A 21,841-nucleotide genomic window follows, 5' to 3' on the forward strand; every position below is an offset into this window, starting at 1 on the left:
CCTTAGCCACATGTAGGATGATTTTAAAGGTTAACTTTGGACATTTTCCATGTCAATTGTATTGTTAACCATCACTATACAGAAACTAAAGCCAACACTGAATTATCTCTGCTCACGTTTGGTTAGTTGTTAGCCTGCAGCCTGGATTCACTTTTACGTGGGTGCAACAGACACATCAACCAGCCACACAGCCTCACTGGGCGAGCTTTCTATTTTTAACAAAATAAGGATTTTATCCTCCGATTCAGCACTTTATGGTTTGTCAGCCGGTGTAACTGCACATGCACGACATTTGAGGTGGAATTACTCCAAAGAGCGTGGACAATATTCACAAGGATCTTGGTATTTAGAATCACCGAGTGGAGTGAAGTGTTTCTTCACCTATAAAGACTTAGACACCAACAATTACGTCAACTCAATAGTAAACTCCATCAGTTTGCAACCTGGATTAGCTTATTCATCTGAACCTAAGCCCTAATTTGTTGTCATCAGCCAGACATACTATGTGTGATGTGTTTTCATTCGTGCAGTTAATTAGTTTACTTCAGAGCACTGTAAGATAATAGTAAATAGGAGCATGTGAGGAAACTTTGGTTTTAAATTTCTCCACTGAACTTTTTGGAATGACAAAACCAGTGAAAGGCTGTTTGGGTCATGTGTTTTTAATTGTTTTTGGACAACAGCAACACCAACAACAAAGATTTACAGCACAGACAAATAAGCTTAGTAACAGATACACAGATATGGTTTTAGTGTCTATATGGGAAGTGTTGAAAATCCAAATAACTAATAATCCATTTTTCTTATTTGATACTAAGTTGGGAGGCTGAATCCTTTTTCACAGGTGGCAAACTGGAGATTTTTCTTCCCCTCACCCACATAGGAAGCATCTCATAACACGAGGAATGGTTACAGCTACCAAAACCTTTAATGACTGACTGACTGTTGGGAAACTGTGAACATATCTTTCCGAAATGTACCAAACTCAGTCCTATTAAACTGAAAAGTTTAAATGCACGCCCACTGAAAATTCCTTGAAACTGTTTACCAATACACCAATGTAAGTAGACCTAAAATACGTTATATTTACTGGTGGGCTTCTTAAAGTAATACTTGTACACTTGTACAAGACCAAAGAGTGTGGATCCGGCATCGTAGGTGTAGGTTTTAACACATAAACACCAAGACAAACCAGATTCTATAATGTGCAAGTTGTACGCCCTCAGTTCTCTGTGTCAGAATGTGCTGCAGTGTGTGTCACATACTTTGTGGATATTCCTGCAACCATGGTAATCTTCTTTGTATTGTCATCCTTGGTGTATGTGTGCCTTTTGTATGGAGGCTATTCTTGTGTCGGAGTCCGGGCTAGCATGCCGAGTCAATTCACCAGCTGCACCAATAGCCTGTGGAATTCCCATTATAGGGAGACGTGTGTCCCTTCATGTAGTGCTTTCTTGGGGACACACACACACCACATGTGCTTTTACATTCACTCACATGACGCAAACATACACCTGTCTTTTTAATGTTGTGCCTTCAATTTTTTTGTAAAGAGGGGAGGATATTTAAGGCTTTGTCACCTGTTCACTGTCCTATTAATAACTGCACACACAGACACACACACATACTGGCACTGGTTACAGGATCCTGCCACATGGGCTTTCCCTGATACTTCTGTGTGTAAATACACTCCTGCATACATCTATCGTGAGCTCTATCAGCTTAAGCATGTGAAGGCTGAGAGTGTACAATCATTCCCAGCAGCTCATTGGGGCAAAGGTGCAGATAGGGCTTCAGTATTACAGACCTGGCAGGATTATTATTGCCACACTTCTGTTCCGATTGAACTAATTTCTATCTTCAACTTATTACCTCACAATTTGACCTTGCACTGTAGTGCTGACCAGACAGAACCCACACGGTGGCCATTCTGACAGACGTATTTATAATGGGAGTAGCGGCATGCAGGATGGGAAGTCGGAGACATCCTCCTCTCCGCTCTCAGCGTGGCTCTGATTTATTTTCGCACTGGAAACCCTGACCATCCTGAAGGAGACAGAATAGTACAACCTCAAATACATAGTAAGGGTAATAAACACCAGAGACAAGAATCAACTGTATTTACTTATTTTTTTGTAACAGACAAAATAACTTTAAAACCACTAAAAGAGACATCGGCTTCATAAAAAGCAACATGAAGGATCAAAGAAGCAGCAGAAAACAGAGGTCTCTCCAAAGCCTTTGTCTCATCGATCATGACACTTCCAGTCTTCACTTCTCTCGCCATTTCTATAGCAACAGCATCCATATCCATTCTCATATCTTATTTAATATGCTTTTTTGTTCTTGCCTCTAGCTCACCTCAAAGTTCACGCCAGCAAAACGGAGGTGCTCTTTCTCTGGCATATCAGATAAAATCATATAAAACCCTCCATTACTACTGACAGCACCTCACTGCTCCTTTGAAAGGCTTTTGGTGAGTTTAGACTCAAACTGTAGGTTTTCACAGAATATGTGAAGCCATGTTAGATTGATTGAAATATTTCTTTATCCCCACTTTTAATTTTTTCCTTGTCATGGACTGACAAAGACTGCAAATTCTCTTATTGACAGTTTTCTTCCTCGTCATAACCAAACTCTTGTTACATCTAAACCAAACTCTGCCTGCAGACAACATGCAAAAGCCATCAAAAAATAAACAGATATGTAATTTGGCTTTGTAACATGTAGACCATCCCATAGTACTTAGATTCCCTATGTTGGTAAGGAGGTAGGTTGGACTTGAAAGAAAACAGTAACATTTTAACTTTAACTTTGTATATCACAAAACTGGTTGCAACAGCAACAATAGCATTGTTTTACATTGGACTCAAACAAAACAGAATCATCTTGGGAGCTGTTTGTAATAATGTCTGCTTGAGCGTTCAAATCTAATATATGAAGAGTGTAGAGCTTTTCCCAAAAAGTTAATCAAATCTGAATTATGTCAAAAAAACATAAACAGGGCGATTTAGGTTTGCATCTTCTTATTGTTGTTGTCCATCTTAGGCTATTGGGACTGTTGAAGTTTCATATGAGCCTCAGCTGAACTCTGGAGCACATATTTGCAAGAATCAAGGGTCGTCTGCTTTGGCTCGGATGTACATTCAGTATTATCAGGTTGCAGTTAAAATTTGAAGCGTGTTTTAATGAAAAGAGGCGAATGTAACTACAGATAAATATTGAATGGGCTTACTGGACACAGACTTAGAGTGTTAATATATGTGTCCCAAACTTACAGATGAAAAATGACCAAAAAACGAACACACAAAAATGTTATATACATTATATAAAAGAGACACAAAATGAGTATGTTTGGGGGGAGAGGCCCTTTCCTTCAAACTCTTTCCACTAGTAACAAACAAGACTTAGTATCAATCCTGTAGTAAGAATACTTTGAAAACAGACTATTCCTTTAGTTATATGTGTAGCGGTATATCAGATATTTGATCTTTCAGAGTTAACAGAAATAAAAAGCAGGGGAAGAGGTTGAACAACAGGTTCAAAACCACCACCATTCTTTGCCTCCAGTGAAGGCCACATTCTGCCCCGCCTACTTGTTCTCCCCTTAAAATATCTCCATTGTCACAACCCATAGTCCACTGCCATTTCTTTACTCCATCGCCTGCCGCCACCCCACCCCCACTTCATCTTCCTCCCACCCACCGTCTCAACCTCAGATTGGTGAGCACCAACAGGTGCATACCCCACAGGCTTCCCAGTCCAAACACATTCCGTCCTCTTGTCACTCCCAGCACTCGCACCCAATCAGACCATGGTGTCACCCACGGAGCCATGGCCATGAAGAAGAAGAAGGAGAGACAGGAGAGAGTGTCATTAGCTGACCACTGTGTGCTGATGAGGGTGCTGTAACCCAAGTGGAGCTGCGCATCACAGTCGGACATCTATCCATCTCGGCTCCAGGTGAAAGTGCAGATAGGTCAAAGTGCCTGTTTGTAACAGAGAGTGGGGCCTTTCAGCGGCAAATTAAGCTGGAAGAAGATGTCATGAGGGTCACGATTGGACAAATGAAGATGAAGCTCTACATTCATGTGAGGAGGAACGCACTGTTTATCGTGTGCAGTTGCCTTTGTTTAGCTTTCTCTGGTAAGGGCATTGTTTGGAACACTGGTGTGTATGGTGACTGCATGTCGATCACTCCATGATTGTAGAAAGTGATCAATTTCACTATAGGTAAAATTTAGGCACTGATTTCAAACCTTTACCACATTTTATCACATTTTATCTGAATTTGTATTTACTTTGTAATTATTAAACATTCATCTCACAATAAACACTGGAAGAAAGGACTAGAAGAAAGAAAAGGAAAGAAATGCGTTTGCCTACCTTTGACTTTGACTTCTGACTCCATATGTGACCAGGAAAACAGTTGTTCCCATGCCTTTGTCTGTCCTAACGCCACTATTTCCTGTGGAACAGCTAATAACAATGCCCCATTTAGGAGCTGAGACACTTTCATACATTTTAATTAAATAATAGACCCATATCTCACAGTGCCTTGCACTCAGGCAGTTCAGTTAAATGTGTATTGATTCCACTTCCTCTGCTTTTTATTGGATACAATCATAATTAGAGTCAACATGCAGTGACTAGTTGTCATCAAGGCGAAGCTGAAAGCACTTCATTCTACGTCCTGTCAAACTTGTTTATGTTGCTCGACTTGAAAAGCAAAAAGCTGCTCCGGAACACATAATGAATCATATTAGCACATCATTGTTTGTTAATCAGAGCCTATTTTTGTCCTTGATGGAGCCGGTATCCCAGACATCCTTTTGATTCCATTCCCCTGCTGCATATCAATTACATTAGCTCAGTCACCTTTGCTACCCGTCGTACGCCACCAGCACGAGCCCCCGCTGCCCGCTTCTTGTGCATGTCCTGTCTGTCCTTCTCTATCTGTTCCGTGTCACATATTTGGAATAAAAAGTCTGTCCATCATCAGTATAAAATGGCACTTGTTATTCGAGGTGCTTGCGTTTAATTCTCTACGCTCTAAAATTGCTCCAGGTGTTTGAATGAGGAAAAATGTCATTTCTGTTGTCGAGTAGATTTAATTGAGGACATTTAATGAATCATTTCTCTGCATATTCTGCATAGCTCCAAAATGTATTTATGGATAGAAGTATAATAATACTATAATAACAATACGATGCAATGCGCATGAAACTTTTCTATAAGAAAAAACTAAACAGAAAACAAAAGTACCAGTCCATCCATACTGAGTCTACAGGAGCTTATGGTGTTATTTTAGTATGACTCATTCCGGTGGGAATTGATCCTGTAACCACTGCTGGTCTGACTCATTGAGCCGCAGAGAATAGATGTTGTTCTGGTCTGGGTGTCAGTGGGATGTGTCATGTGCTGTGATTATTTTGTAATTGGGGCTCTGTACCTGACTTTGATGCTTTTATGGCACCAACTGATTTGCTTCATTTCTATCACATATTAAAAAATGTTTTTTTGTCATTTATTACGTGAGGAGTAACTATGATTAGCGTAAGTGAGCATACAGTTGCACTTTGAAGTGTCTGTTCCACACTGAAAGCTATTTGTTACTTGGTGGTTCCATTGGACTGTAACATGTTTCAGTGGAGCAATTCAATTCAATTCAATTCAACTTTATTTATATAGCGCCAATTCACAACAAAGTCATCTCAGGGCACTTTACAGAATAAAGTCAAGATTATAAAGATATATAAAGAGAACCCAACAATTCCCCCTGGAGCAAGCCATAGGCAACAGTGGAGAGGAAAAACTCCCTTTAACGGAAGAAACCTCCAGCAGAACCAGGCTCAGGGTGGACGGCCATCTGCCTCGACCGGTTGGGGTGAGTGGAAAGGGGAGAGAGAAAAGAACAGAGCAACAAAAAGCAATAACAAAACATCGGGCAGATTGGTAGGACCAGTAGCTGCACGCTGGAAGACACACAGCTTCAAAGCCGGGGGACACCTGCAGAAAGGGACAGAGAGAGGGGGACAGAGGAGGACAAAGACAACTACGGGAGAGAACACACAGAGTTAATGACATACAGTGGTGAGAATTGCGGGGTGAGAGGAGAGGAGAGATGGTCAAGAGGAGGAAAGGAGCTCAGTGCATTGGGGGGTGGGTCCCCCAGCAGTCTAAGCCTATGGCAGCATAACTATAACTAACTATATGCTTTATTAAAGAGGAAGGTTTTAAGCTTAGACTTAAAAGTAGAGAGGGTGTCTGCTTCCCGAATCTGAACTGGGAGCTGGTTCCACAAGAGAGGAGCTTGATAGCTAAAGGCTCTACCTCCCATTCTACTTTTGGAAATTCTGGGAACCACAAGTAGGCCTGCATTCTGAGAGCGAAGTGGTCTACTGGGATGATATGGTGCTATGAGGTCTTCTAAATATGATGGAGCCTGACCATTCAGAGCTTTATATGTAAGAAGCAGGGTTTTAAATTCTATTCTACATTTAATTGGAAGCCAATGGAGAGAAGCTAGTGAAGGTGAAATATGATCTCTCTTGCTAGTTCCAGTCAGCACTCTTGCTGCAGCATTTTGGATTAATTGCAGGCTCTTTAGGGAGTTAGTGGGGCATCCTGAAAGTAGGGAATTACAGTAGTCCAACCTAGAGGTAACAAATGCATGGACCAGTTTTTCGGCATCACTTGGAGACAGGATGCTCCTAATTTTGGCAATGTTCCGTAGGTGGAAGAAGGCTGTTCTAGAGATTTGTTTTATATGTGAGTTAAAGGATAGATCCTGATCAAAAATAACTCCAAGGTTCCTTGCAGTAGTACTGGAGGCCAGACTTATGCCATCTAGAGTAATGATATTGTTGGACATCATATCTCTGAGATTTTTGGGCCCAAAGCAGCAGTGAATCAGGATCTCCATCAGTCCTCTGGTAATCTGAAGGATCCCAGTTTGATTCTAGTTTTATTACATTTTTGTTTATTGCTGTTAAGTGTGTTAACAGGATGTCAGGTTGTGAAAAATGTGGAAAAAAGATTATTAAAAATAAAACAAAAGATTTCGAGACTAATCTGTTATGTATTGTTTTGTGGTTAAAGGATGATTCTGGTAATTTTCTAAATTAATCATATTATCCCCATATATTGTAAAGACACTAACATGACTGAATCTTCTGTACTCATGTTTAAACACAACAAACGACATTTAGATGTGTAAAGGTGTTTTTAGTAGCTGCCATGTTTTTTAATGCTGTGCCTATGTTGTCACATTGGTAAAGTTGTTTTTGTGTATTTGCATGTGCCTTGAACTCTCACGGTGACCGTAGGTTACACACAATCACACACATATGTATATAAAATAATAATTAATAAAAAAGCAACACTAACAAATAAGCAACGATACGTTTGTGTTAATAGTTTCATAAGTTTTCTTCCTTTGTATCACTTTCTCTTTCATCCATCTCATCATTTATTTCAATTCATTTTCTTTCTTCAGACGATTGTGGCCTGTGGTTTATAGTTCTCATTTTTACACTAAAAATTTATTTGCATCCACCTTTTCATCCAGGAGCCTCAGAAACAGAACGGAGACTCCATCAAAAGCTCTTCGAAAACTACAACCTGAAAGTCAGACCAGCTCGTTACTGGGAGGACAAGGTGATGGTGCGGGTGGGGATGACCCTCTCCCAGCTTGTCAGCTTGGTAAACACAGAGACACGTGTCCATACGTGCAAACAAATCATTACCAATTATTGTTCTTCATACACCAACCTATCGACCTATCAAGTTATTTTATAAAAAAGCAGCACTATCCTGCAGCACACACACGCATACATCCACACTTTGTAATCATTTATACCAAATTAGTTCCCATTGAAACTAACAGCATTGCCATGCTCAACAGGATACGGTGGCATCGCTAATGTATTTTTCCGTTTTTCTGTGTCTTCCTGTGTCACTCCATCCCTTTTCAGAATGAGAAAAATGGCGAGATGACAACCAACGTGTTTATGAATCTGGTACGAGAATGAAACCATTCGTCTTCATCGCTGCACTTGGTTCTGCTCTGCTACTCTTACTCCTGTCTCTGCTTCTGTGTCTTTCTGGCCTCAAATGGACTTGTCACTTTTTATAATCACAAATCACTTCTTGCTTTATCTTTCTTATCTCTCAAACTCACTCTTTCATTTCGGTCCCTCGCAGTGGCTAATTAGAATTCAGAGCAGCTTAGGGGTTGGGGACAGTGGTGTGTGGATGTGTTTCCACATCAGTGGGATTTAAATTGGCTTGCGAAAGACAGAAGAAACCAGGATGTAACTGACAGGCATGTGAGGCTATTGTAGTAATGATTCGCTTTGCTTCCTCCCTGCCTTGCTGCCCTTCACCGTCTCCTTCCACCCCTCTGTCCAAGGCATGGAGAGACTACAGGTTATCATGGAACCCAGACGAATATGACAAAATTAAAGTTTTGAGGATTCCTCCCAACAAGGTGTGGCGTCCTGACATCTACCTCATCAACAAGTGAGTCAACCGGAAGAAGCATCTGCCTCAAAGACAAAGCTGATGAAAAACGTCATCATACATCATCTTTATGTTATGATTTCAGTATGCCCACTAATGAAACATTTTACAACCATCAGGGGATTTGTCTGCTCAGTTATAGGTATAATAACCTTAGTGGCTCCCTCTGATCAGAGATTTCTTCCATAATCTAATCCTAATCACTACGCCCAAAATAATTTTACTCAGTTGCCTAGTTTTTACATATTTTTGTTGATATGTGCTGTTCATACGGGCGATTTTCCCAACAAAGTATATCATGCTTAAATACTACTATTTTGGTCAAAGTTCATAGTTCATCTCAGTTTAAATTTAAAAGTTAATTTTTTTTAATCCAGTGACCTCACTAATTCATCAATAATTATGATGACAGAGACCTGACACTGGGGCCCATGAGGTGACGACAGGAAAGCAAACAGCACAGTTTTGGCTTTAGATATAATATTTTTATTGGGATTGTCAAACAAATGTGATACAGTTGAAAAGCTGCATCATTGTTATTAAAACATGGTTACATACAGTATATTAATAGTTTAGATATATGACCCTAGTTTGCGAGGATAAAGAATCATAGGATTTCCACAGTATAATGCCATTTCTGACATACATCTGTCTCCTTTGTCTTTATTTTGTCCTCCTTACAGTAATGATGGTCAGTTTGACGTTGCTCTGTATGTCAACGTTTTAGTTTACAGCGATGGGACAGTCAACTGGCTTCCCCCAGCCATCTACCGCAGCTCCTGCTCTATAGAGGTGCAGTTTAAAATGACCACATGACACTAATAAACTAAAAAGTCACTTTGCTGCCTGTTTCTGTCTTATTATACTTTGTGATCACACAGAAAGCCTTTTGGCTTATTTCACTCGCTACAGTACAATCAGACAGTATTTCTGAATAATCATTTTCCTTTCAAAAAGTGGTAAAGCAGATTGTACTTTCCACTCCCAAAGGTGGCATACTTCCCGTTTGACTGGCAGAACTGCAGCATGGTTTTCCGCTCATACACCTATGATGCCTCTGAGGTGGAACTGCAGTACTTTCTGGACGATGATGGCAACGAAATCCATGAGATTGTCATAGATGAGAACGCTTTTACTGGTTGGCGCCTGCACAAAATCTCAAACATGTAGTGCTCACTTCAGTTAGAGAATATGAAACATTATTGAAGGCACAAACATCACCACAAATGTACATTATTTCAAAGCTGTGTCAAATTATCTTCAATACCTCTTTCTTCACAGAGAATGGGGAATGGGCCATTTGCCACAAGCCCACCAAGAAGAATGTTAAAGAGGACCTGTATGAGGACATCACTTTCTACCTCATCATAGAGAGGAAGCCACTCTTCTACATCATCAACATCATCGTGCCCTGCATCCTTACCAGTGTGTTGGCTATATTTGTCTTCTACCTGCCCCCTGGAGCAGGTACAGTAAAATCTATGAAGTCTTTGGAAAATGAATCTACACAGATGGGTTGGAGAAACCCCTGTCTAATGACATATGGTCTGATGTTATGATAAGATGCATATGTCCACAATACAGACTATTTAATGAGGCAGGGTACCCTTTTAAAGAAATGAAAGATTTATCAATGTTTTACAGATTGAAAGAAAATTACCTTGGTAAATAATCTGCAAACAATATCTGCATGTTACATTTCTGGATAATATAAACCTGACTGATTGATCACATGATGTATGACACAAAGATCAATGCCGTTTTAAAGACAATTTACAAATTGCACATTTCTCCATAGCAAGCAGCCAAAAGCAATCATGTCTTAAAGTCTGCCCTCGTCAGCATGAAACACAAGCTAGCACAGCAAGATTTGCTCTTCATCTTAATGACTAATTCTCCAAGCCGTCCCTGTCATCTGCAGGAGAGAAGATGACTCTCTCCATTTCTGTCCTTATCGCTCTGACTGTATTCATGCTGCTGCTGGCTGACAAGGTCCCCGAGACGTCCCTCGGCATCCCAATTATCGTCAACTACGTTATGTTCACAATGATTCTGGTCACCTTCTCTGTCATACTGAGTGTGGTCGTCCTCAACTTGCACCACCGAACATCCAACACACACATCATGCCCAACTGGGTTCGAAAGGTGAGGCTGGATTCAACATTTATCTTAATTTACTAGGCTTTAGTTCCTTTGAGATTCCTCATTTCACTGATTTCTTTTTATCCTTAAATTTCCAGCTCTTTATCCACTTGCTGCCCAAGTACATCGGTATGACGAGGCCAAATCAAGAGGAACCTCTGTTGGAGAATGAAACTAACGATGACACAGTCATCCGAAGCTTCAATGGGCGGCAGCCTGGAGGAGAGTACTTCTTTCGCAAGATCAACCCTGATCTTGTCTTACCCTGGAGAGGCAGGTAAGAAAACATCTGCAAACATGGAACCTCCAAGAGACAAAACTTGGAAATTATTTATACAGTATATACAAAGAATAGTGACCTTAACATCTTATAAAATTGGTTATGAAAGTATGAACTGTCCACAGCAGCAAATGCAAATTCGCCATGACTTCTCTGGTGCAACGTGCGATCCAAAGCATTTTGGGGCTTTTTTTTTTTTTTATATCTCTGTCAGGCATTTGCAATGAATAAACATGTCACCCACTGGAACAGTGTTTCTAGCTGATGCGTTTTCAGTTGTTTTGGGAAATCATTGGAGGTCTACAGCACAGACAAATATACTAATCCAGGTTGCTGTACTGTTATTGTCAATAATACTTAATTTATAAAGTCATCCTTTAACACTGTTCCTATGAATGACACTTGGTGCTGATATTGTGCCAGTAAACATAGCGATGCTCCAACATATAGACAGAGAAGTAGATGACAAATGACTGATGCCAACAAGACATAAATAAAATATTACAAAAATCTGCCTTGTTAACATTTTAGGAAGAAGAACAGAGACAGCTTTAATTATTGAACGTATAATGAAATGTCATATTTTATAATTACAAAACATACAGTTAATGCAATGTTGACCAAATCCTATATTTTGTCATATAAATTATTCAATTTATCTAGAATATTTATTATGGGATTCACCACTGTATGACTTAAATCCCAAATGTTTGATCCATCCTGATTCAGCCTCACCCCAAGCTAAGATGAGTAGCTCACTTGGAGCTACACTTGCAGAAAGCTATTTCTATTAATGTTAATAAAAGCCAGAACGAGCATAAATCTTCTTTACAGCATGTCCCAAGGTGTAAGTGTTGAAGCTGGTACCAGACCAGCTATTATAATAAAGCACACAGTGTGCTGGACTTGCCAGCTTCGGGCATCACCACAACAGCTCAGAGAATCTGTCAAGACAATAACAGTGTGTGCAATTCCCTCAGCCTCCCATTAAACACAAATGCATGGGAGGTCCTCAGATGAGCAAGAAACACTGATTAATTAATTCAAAAGAACCAACTAGGAGGAGATTGTTGTTCATGTTATGTAATAGTCTTAAATGAAAGCTTACTATTCACAATGTTGCTCCAATACAGTACATGTATTGACAGATTGCTGTAAAATTTGTACAACAATTCATGGTCCCTATGGGATAAATCTGTTTGCATCATTGATCGACGCTCTGAGCTTTCACTGTAGCACACTAGAAACCCAGATGCCTAAATATGTGATGTCTAAATCAATGACAAAGTATATAAAGTGAAAAAGTCTTGCAGGGAGGTGGTGGATTAGTGGATGGTACAAAAGCCACAAGACTTTTCCAGAGACCAGGGTTTGACTTTAATATGACATAACAAAACTTGGTGCACATGGTTACAATAGTAAGTGTAAGCGTGTGTGACGTTGTATAGCGTTTTGTTTTAACTTAACCTTACCCTGAAGTTTTTGTGCCTTACCCTAACTGATGTTGTCTCTTTATGTATCCTTACCCTGAGGTTGTTTTTCATAACCCAGTTTTTATGGGTATAGAAATTCATTCCCATGGCATCAATTGGTGGTGCTCCTGAAGCATCCAGTAGTACCAGGAATGAGTTCACTCTGTCAGAGTTAGAGACAGATAAACTGATTTGCTGTCTATGATGGTTTCTGACAATTTTTGTTGCCATTGGAGTTTTTCTTGTCCTTCTTCGGCAGGCAAAGTGGTCATCAGTACTCGGAACTACCCTCTTATTTACATAGATTAAGTAGACTGGGCATTAAGATCAGATCATCAGATACATCAGTCAGTCATAGCTCTCAAAACACATTATTTACCTAAAATGTCACTTCAGTACATGTTGCCTGTCCAACCATGCCGGGTTTATGCCGACTAATCTATCGGTAGGCCTCTGTCTTGCCGCCCAGTCCAGGCAGCATAAACCCTCCACAGGCCCCAGAACCAGGTCTGATGCTGGGTATCTCTCATCCCGTTCCAAAGGCATTGCTTTCAGCCCCAGCTAAGCCCCACACCCGTGTCCACAGTCGCCAGCCACTAAGCCCCTGTTTAGGTTGGGTATTAGGGGGTAATCCCAACAGAAAGGTGATAGAGAGGGAGGTGAAGAATAGAATATCTGAAGATAAGTGGAAGGGAAGACCGGTGCTGAATGATCGAGGCAGGGGAGGATTTTTATGAGGGCACAATCAGGCACCATCATCCAGTTTGTGTCCTCCTCTCTTGATATTGTTATTCTATCACATGAGTATAGTAGAAGAGCTCACAGAACATTTATGAGAACGTGTGAGTGCATTTACTTAACTGGCATCACTGCATGTCTTAGCAGTTGTTGCCACGATATATTACCTACGTGTGTGTGTGTTATGGAGGGGGGGCTATAAATTTGTGTCATAGTGAGAAGGACTACGTGCATCTGTGGAATGTGTATGACACACACACACACACACACACACACACACACACACACAACTCTTCCTAGAGGAGCTCTTAGACACTAATTTTTATAGACCAGCAGTCCATCTGTTGTCACGCAGTCTCTCTGAGACTCTGTGATAACTTGCTCCTTCTCTGACGCCTCCCCTCTCTGGTGCCATGGGTCCTGCACATCATAATATTACACTTTATGTATGTTGTATAGTTTGGACTGTACACTACATGTACTAATGATAGTCAATTACCAACTCGAACTAAATCTTACATTCCTAGATATATAACAGTGTCATAAAAGATTGGATTTCAGGGAACTGTGAGAATGTTGAGGAAGTTGTTAGTGCTGAAGCTGAAATGAACTCTCATCAGTGGAAGTGGAGTGACAAACAGTTGAGGGTTTAAAGGAGAGGTTAACACACCAAAGAACTAGCTCTTTGGCGTGTTAGAGCTATCCGCCAATCTCGCAGTTGTTGGTTCAATCTACGGCTCCTCTGGTCACACGGCGAAGTGTCCTTGAGCAAGACACTGAACCCCAACTGCATAGCCGATCGGTGTGTGTGTGATTGTGAGTGTGAATGGGTGAATAAGAAGCAGTCTAAAGCGCTTTGAGTGCCAATAGGTAGAAAAGTGCTATGTAAGTGCAGACCATTTAGCATTTCCTTTGTCAGGGTCAAAAAGTGACACCGGAACACACTGGTGGCAGTAGTTTATATCCATCATCCACAGAGAAAGCGAAAGAGTCAAAGAGTGTGGATATCCATCCACTCATCCATTATCTTAAACAGTGATTTGTGCTGTCATTGAGCTGACCCTGGACATCAGTCTGTCTCAGAGCCCAACTCTACAAAACGTTAACCAACTAATATTGTATTGAGCTAGCCTCCCTTAGCTCCAGCTGGTCCGATGGTCTTTTTTTTTTTTTAAATCCTGGTGGTCATGTTGTGAAAATATTCTCGTATTGGAATGTTGACATGAGATGAAAATAAGAGGAGCCTTCCATGTTTGCCCTCTTGTGCACCGATTCACTAAAGCCCGTTTCAGGCATGGACTGGAATTCTAACATTATCCTGACTTTTTTAGGAGGAGGTGCATGTGTGAACGCAAATGTCCACTGTAGATATTATCTGTAGATTTTATCTGTAGATATTATCTGGAGCAGGAACTTGTCTTTGTTTATCTTCTATGTATTTCTGGTCAGTTTGTCAATCAGCACTTGTTCCCATTAAAATACATACACAAGTTTGTAAGGAGAAAAACGATGATGAGTAGGGGGAGCGAGAGCACGGGGCAGCAGGATGAAGTACAACCTGTAGCAAATTCGTGAGCTCGTGTAACTGTGAAAGACATGAGAGTCACTAGGTTGATTTAAAAACATTTACACATAGTAAGAACACTTCACTATAAAGTCGATAATTTAAACAATGTGATGTGTATTTTTGTTTGTTTTTTTGTTTATTTCCCTTCAAATACAAATACAAGGTTAGTTATTAATAGCAAAGGTGGGAAGCGTGGTGGGTATATTGTAGCTACTACAAGAATGTTGCCAAAGACTCTCTCAGCTCATGTATTTTGCTTTAAAGTACAGCTGTGAGAGGAAAAGAATGAAGAGGTCAAAGGTCAGAATATCACACAAATGTTGACTTAATGTTGTGTCAGTGTGTCATTCTGGTGTCAAGAGTATGCTGCTGTCACTCAGTGATCAGAGAACGACCGGAGCCTGCAGCCTGTTGCGCTCACAAGGACACATTGTGTATGAAAAGACAACACTATGAGCAGAGGTGCTAGTGCAAGTCAGATCTAAAGCAGCTTTTATGATCAGTGTTGCTGCTTTTATTTAGCTTTTTCATGCCAGTTTTCTCTAAAAACAACATCCTACATTGGCACCGTGTCCTGTACAGCACTGCTTATACTGGAATAAATGTGAACCATTTCGACAAAATGAATAATTTAGTTTACTGGAGATAGACAGCACATATATTTTACTACCAAGCAGCTGTGACACCAAAAACAAATCTTCTTATATAAGACAGATCTTCATTCAACCTGAATGAAGTTATTGCACCGTGGATAAAATAAATGTATTTAGAATATAGTAGGCTATAATTCACCTTACTCACCCCAGACAAGTAACTATGTATTAAGACTAAAATATTATACAGATAATTCAGTTGATGTATCCGGTGGATGAAATTTGCTACAGAATGAGTTCTGTAACTCATCAGGTTCTATTTTTAACTCGTTCTTTATGGCTGCAAAACTGCCCTCACATCAGTGTCAGCTGTACTGTGTGTACCACTAATTAGCAAATGTAGTACAAATGCTTAAATCCAAAGCATGTTAACAGCTCAAAGCTCAAAGCACAACTGATTAATTATTGCCTCACACAGCAGTTAACGTGGCTGTAGACCCTACCCACCAAAAAAAGAAAGATGAGGTTAGGGGAACCCATTAAAAAACCTCATATTGCATTATGATGTTATGGGCAACACAGCTACTGGTCCTACAAACCTGCCCTATGTTTTGTTGTTGCTGTTGTTGCTCTTTTTCTTTTCTCTCTTCACTTTCCACTCACCCCACCGGTCAAGGCAGATGGCCGTCCACCCTGAGCCTGGTTCTGCTGGAGGTTTCTTCCGTTAAAGGGAGTTTTTCCTCTCCACTGTGGTCTAGGGTTTGCTCAAGGGGGATTTATTCTGTAAAGTGCCTTGAAATACCTTTGTTGTGAATTTGCGCTTTATAAATAAAGTTGAATTAACCTGAATTGAATTATAAGGTAGTACATTTTGGTACTTTAGGAAATACTCAATTTGTGAGTACATAGCATGAGGGCGTTAAATGATACTAAATAATATTACAATTGTTGATAGGTGATGAACAACACACCTTTTGACAAAAGTTGCAACGGTCACATACACACTTCAGCATCGCTGTACTTCGGTCACTGGGACCCACAAACCTGCCATCATCATGTTTTTTTCATTATGTCCATCCATTATCTGTAAATACATATCCTGTTTAGGGTGCCTGGAGCCTGTTCCCAGCTGTCATAGAGCAAAAGGCCTGGACAGGTCATCAGTCTATCTCAGGCCCAACACAGAGAGACACAAACAGACAGACAATCATTCACACTCACATTCACAACTATGGGCAATGTACAGTCATAAACTACCCAACATACACGTTTTTTGACTATGGTAGGGAACCGGAGCACAAGGAGAACATGCAAACTCCACACAGAAAGGCCACATTTTAAACTGGGAAGCTGTGATATGTGTGCTCCCCCAAAAGTAGGTGATGAAAAAATTTAGCACATTCATATAACTCTGCAAACATTGTGACATTTGTGATGTTGAAACAATGTTTAAAATGTTTGCCAACTTGTGCTTAAGCTTACATTTTCAGACAAGATCATAAAAATAGTTTTAGTACTAACTTCATTTCATTTTGGAAAGAAAGAAAGACTAAGGAGTGGACCAAATGTCTCAATGCCCATGTTTCCATGCCCACTCCTGTTTCTTTCTTTCCTGTCCACCATCTTTGCTGAAATCCCTTCTCTGCCTCCCTCCTCCTCTCTCTGTCTTTAAGGTGTGAGAGCACAGTGCAGCTCCAGCGGCTCCCGAACACTGACAACTACTGTCTGATTCTTCCTCCCAACCTGAAGTCAGCCATCGCTGCTGTGACTTACATGGCAGAGCAGCTACAGAAGCAGGACGTGGACGACACAGTGAGAAATGTGCACTACATGACACACACTGTCAGACAGCATGTTACTTAGTCTGTCTGCAGTTAGTGAGCATGCTGTTCCCAACACGCCCCACTGATGTTTATACAATACACTGCTGAGTCAGTGCTAACAGTTCTTTGTGTGTGTGTGTGTGTGTGTGTGTGTATGTGTGTGTGTGTGTCCTCCAGATGACAGGTGACTGGCAGTTCATTGCCCTGGTGGTGGATCGTCTCTTTCTGTGGTTGTTTGTCATCATCAGCACCCTGGGCACCTTGGCCATGTTCTTGGATGCCAGTTTCAACTACACTCCTGATAACCCTTTCCCATAGAAGACAACACACACACACCAAACAGAGTTGAAGCTTTGATGCTTTTGTTGTGCCATGACTTGATTTCCATTTCTTCCTGGTGCTTTTTTTGACATCAGTAGATGTGACTTTCCATGAATAAAAAGTAAATTTTTCTGTCGTCAGCCTCTGGAATATTTTATAAGGCCAAGTTATAGATGTGTCACATTCACATAAAGTAGAGTAATAAACAATCTGACACACAGCTGACATGCTACCAGAATCCATGTATGTAGATGAATACAAGTGGAATGTTTTTTCTATATTTTTGTCTAAGTCATATATTTAACAGATTGTGATCTTTGCAAATATATGTTTTCTTCAAAGTGAGATTGTCGGTCTGTTTTAAAGTGCTACCTTCTTTATAAAGTGCAGTAACTACTACTGTTTGCTGTCAGCTAATGGTGATTGCAATGTGGACTTTTAGGCATTAGAGGGCAGTAATACAATATTATTTGAAAAGATGTAAAGACTTCAGGACAAATTTGTCCCTATTCTACTGTTTGGTGTCTTTTCTCAGATAAAAAAACTTAAAATGTTTTAAATCTCCGTAGTAATTTAGGATTTTTGTCATCACCAGCTGTGAAACAGGTTTAGGATGGATTTCACTTTTTAAAAAATACTAATAATCTAATTAGTAGATTTATCAAAAATGTTAAGCCATAATTTTCATTGATTTTGTGCCTATTTCCATCCAGTCACTTTACATTAATGGTTAAATGATTATTCTAAATATCCTTTAGAATAATATATACCAAAATTATCCACATACCCAAAACATATTTCAGTAATTATAAGCAGCAAAAACACAAACAAGGAGACACGAGCATTTAGACCACTATGCAACACAGTTACACATCGCTGCATAGAGTGTGAATGGGTGAATAAGAAGTAGTGTAAAGCACTTTGATTACCAATAGGTAGAAAAGCTCTATATAAGTGCAGACAATTTACCATTTACAGAACATATTTGATTCTCTATGATCATTGTATTATGTTGTGCTGCTTATTAGATTTGATTCCTGTCCTTGAGTGCTTTTAATTACCTTTAATGTATTATATCAAAGGGTAATTTTCCTTATATATGTATATTTCAGTGTCTCCTACTAAAGCCCAGGTCCTCTACCAGAGACCTGGGAGCTTGAGATCCCTGCAGAGTAACTTGACTGTTCCTATCACCTGGAGTCCTCAGGTGGCAGCACCTGGAGTCCTATTCATCTTGAACTTAGAGTTTGCTCCAGTGCTGCTAGGATTAGTGCCTCGGTGCTATCTTTCAGTCCAGCTTTGTCCAGCCACTGGTAGGATTCAATATCATCCACTTTTTCTATTTGACAGTGCTACATACTGTGCAGTGGTTTGTCCCTACATGAGGATTCCTGCTCTTCTTTCCCTTGCTCCTTTGGTTTCCTGCTGCCTGAAGTATTCACTAAGCAAGTCATAACATGGAGCAATCTTCCTGATGTATTCGTGGATCTTGGTTGTTTCATCCTGGATGGTGGTTCTGACGCTCACTAATCGTCTGCCTCCTTCCTTCCCCTTGGTGTATAGTCTCAGGATGCCGGATTTGGGGAAACCCTCCATGCTTTGTAAGGAGCTTGCTTGTCTTGCTGTCAGTGGCCTCTATCTCCTCCATTGGCCAGCTTATTATTCCAGCGGGGTACCTGTTGACAGGGATGGTGTAGATGTTAATCATGTGGACTTTGTTCTTCTTATTCAGCTAACTTCTCAGGACTTGCTTTACTCTTTATAGGTACTTGGTAGTAGCTGCTTTCCTTGAGGCCTCTTCATGGTTACCATTTGCCTGTGGGATTCCATCAACATCTGCTATATTGCCTTCTGGTTGTACAATCCCCTCAGTTCTGACTACCTTGCCTCTCCTTGTTACCATGCAAACACTTTTCCAGTCCATTGACATGACATTCCGCTGTCCTAGCTGTATATCCTGACACTTCCCCATTGAGTTCTCCATGAAGGCTCTTAGAATCCTGTTGATCGTATATACTGTAGTTCTAAGCAGTCCAAGATCAATGACTGATGCACTGAGTCATAGGATTTCTTGTAGTCTACCCAGGCAGTGCACAGGTTGGTATGTCTAGTCGTGCAGTCTTGACTGAGTTCTTTATCTACCAGTAGCTGGTGCTTTACTCCTATGGTGTTACTACTGATTCCTTTCTGGGCTCTGCTCATGCACTGATCCATGTGCCTGCTCATCTTAGCCGCTATGATGCCTGACAAGAGCTTCTATGTGGTCCAGAGGCAGGTTATTGAGCCGTAGTTGTATCAGGAGTGTGTGGCCTTCAGTAAACTATGCATGGTCGGTTCCATCTACCAGTAGCTTGTTCATTTGTTCCGCCAGGTGCTCATGGAATGAAGTTAGCTTCTTTAATCAGTAGGCATGGATCATGTAAGGGCATGGATCATATCAAGGCCTGGTCCTGTCCAGCTTTTCATACTTGAGACCCTCTCTTGGATGTCTGTCATTGTGATGGTTTCTGGATCTTGTTCAGGAAGGTTCCTGTGGTCTGCTCCCAAGTCCACAATGCCAATGGGCATTGTTTTTACGTGATCCCTCTTTCTCCCATATGCTTTTCCTTTATCCTTCAGTCTCCAGCCTTAGTGGGTCTGCTTTAACGTTATTGCCCTGCCACTGGGAGTACACCTTGGAGTGCTCAGTGGAGAACATCCTGTTTATTCTCCTGGTTTCAACTTCTCTGGTGTACCTCTCCAGCTGGGTAGCCGGGGCTGTGAACCTTTCCTTGGCAGTCTGCAAGGCCTTTGTTGTACTTTGTAGGTAGGTTGTACTTCTTCATCATCATGCTTTTCTGCAATTCTGATCTGATTCAGTTGGCTTACATCTCCCCGTGTTCCCTTGATCTTGGCCTCCAACCTCCATTTCCATGGAAGACACTGCACCTTAAGGCTTATATAAAGATGCTCTGTCAGTCGAGCACACCTCCCTACAGTTTTGAGCCCATTATCCACACAGTGGATTACAGTTACAGTTTTAGGATTTAATTGTGAGATTTAAACACTTTTTACAACTTTGTTGAGGCAGTTTATCATAGTCATATAGAACAAAAATCGAGAGCGAGATTGATAGAAAGTGGGCAAAACTATTAATCTTGGAAGGCCATAGCCACAAATACTCATTCTTTTGTTCCTGGGATTTTGATTGTAAATGACTGAAATCACAGTCGTCATTCTGTCAGACACCACTGGAAACATCTGGTTATTCAAGTAACAATAAGTTTGTGACATTTTTAAGATAAAACCTGTAACTTTGTCCAACACCGGGTTGAACTAGATTTATTTTCGCACTGTTGCAAGATGTAAGTACCCCGCAGGTGTTCCTGAGAATTAGGATTGATGGCATTAAACAGATGTAAGTTACAGTGACCTTTGACCATCACAATATAATCCGCTCACCCTTGAGTCTAATTGCACGTTTATATTGAACATTTTTAGGAAATCCTGCCAAGGCAAGATATTGCATTCACAAGAAATATAATGTTTTTTAATTGACTGTATAAAAATAGGGTGTTGCCAATGGTAGAACACCTGTCCCCAAAAATCTGTTAAACCAGCCTTAGTTTTCTCATTATTCTTATCAAAAACAATACATAATTGGTTTATGAGAGCTGTAAAACTACCACAATCAGATGCAAAAGTACTATACAAACTTACAAAACAGTGTGGTGCCTTCTGCAATTCCACTGGAGGCATTTTCATCCTAACTCTGTGATGTGCAGCATCACAGAGTTCAAACTGCCCAAACTGCCCAAATATGTTTTTTATCCTGTGTGTAGCACTCCCTTGTTGCCTCAGAGGGAATCAGTCCCCAAAACCGAAAACAGAGTCCATTAGCTTTGTCATGCTGCTGCAGCACAAAGGCCAAGTCTTGTTGCCAAAGAAATGTGAAGGTGGAAAAAAGAGAGGACATAGAGAGAAGGGCGCCATCCCCCTCATTTGTGCTTTCACAGCTTTTCAAGGAAAAGCAGTGGGCCCAGTGTTTTATTGCTAATGCCTCAGTGACTTCCAAGGGCACTTAAAGGACTTCAATCACTGGATTTGTACTGCATTTGCTCACTTCAGACCCGGAGGAGGCCTCAGAAAGAGGAGGGAGAGCCCCCAAGAGAACGTTGTTAGTGCCCTTCTCCACGCTGATTTAGCTGTTTTCTTTTTTGCCTCCTATTGAGTGTTGAGCAACGGCTGAACCAGCGAGTCAAATGTGTGTTTACGCTTTTAAAAAAAGAAAGTAGTAAAAGAAAAAAGAAGAGAATAAAAAGAAGGGGGGAAAGAGCTATGTTCTTTTTGTGCTCTTTGCAGTTCTTGGACTTGGATGGAAAAGCAGCCAAAAGGACATCATA

At 40.6% G+C, this 21,841-nt stretch overlaps 1 protein-coding gene across 2 annotated transcripts; it reads left to right on the forward strand.

Annotated features, from left to right (window-relative positions):
- The first annotated feature begins 3,812 nt into the window (after nt 1–3,812).
- On the forward strand, nt 3,813–17,985 carry chrnb1l (cholinergic receptor, nicotinic, beta 1 (muscle) like). Of its 2 annotated transcripts, none has more exons than XM_067525471.1 (11): nt 3,813–4,146; nt 7,571–7,704; nt 7,977–8,021; nt 8,414–8,523; nt 9,207–9,315; nt 9,514–9,661; nt 9,805–9,990; nt 10,445–10,668; nt 10,764–10,942; nt 16,989–17,127; nt 17,316–17,985. In XM_067525471.1, exons 1-11 carry the CDS (start codon nt 4,047–4,049, stop codon nt 17,454–17,456), a joined length of 1,515 nt encoding a protein of 504 aa, XP_067381572.1. In that variant the 5' UTR covers nt 3,813–4,046; the 3' UTR covers nt 17,457–17,985. The 2 variants fall into 2 exon arrangements, with proteins under 2 accessions (XP_067381572.1, XP_067381574.1); XM_067525473.1 differs by having other exon boundaries at nt 7,571–7,659.
- The last annotated feature ends 3,856 nt before the right edge of the window (nt 17,986–21,841 follow it).

Source organism: Channa argus, chromosome 12 (assembly GCF_033026475.1).
Source record: "Channa argus isolate prfri chromosome 12, Channa argus male v1.0, whole genome shotgun sequence".
NCBI lineage: Eukaryota > Metazoa > Chordata > Actinopteri > Anabantiformes > Channidae > Channa > Channa argus.

Coding starts and splice junctions, on each gene's coding strand:
- chrnb1l (XM_067525471.1), top strand. CDS start 4,047: ATGAGGGTCACGATTGGACAAATGAAGATGAAGCTCTACATTCATGTG. Junction 9,991..10,444: donor CTACCTGCCCCCTGGAGCAG/GTACAGTAAAAT, acceptor TGTCATCTGCAG/GAGAGAAGATGACTCTCTCC. Junction 10,943..16,988: donor GTCTTACCCTGGAGAGGCAG/GTAAGAAAACAT, acceptor TCTGTCTTTAAG/GTGTGAGAGCACAGTGCAGC.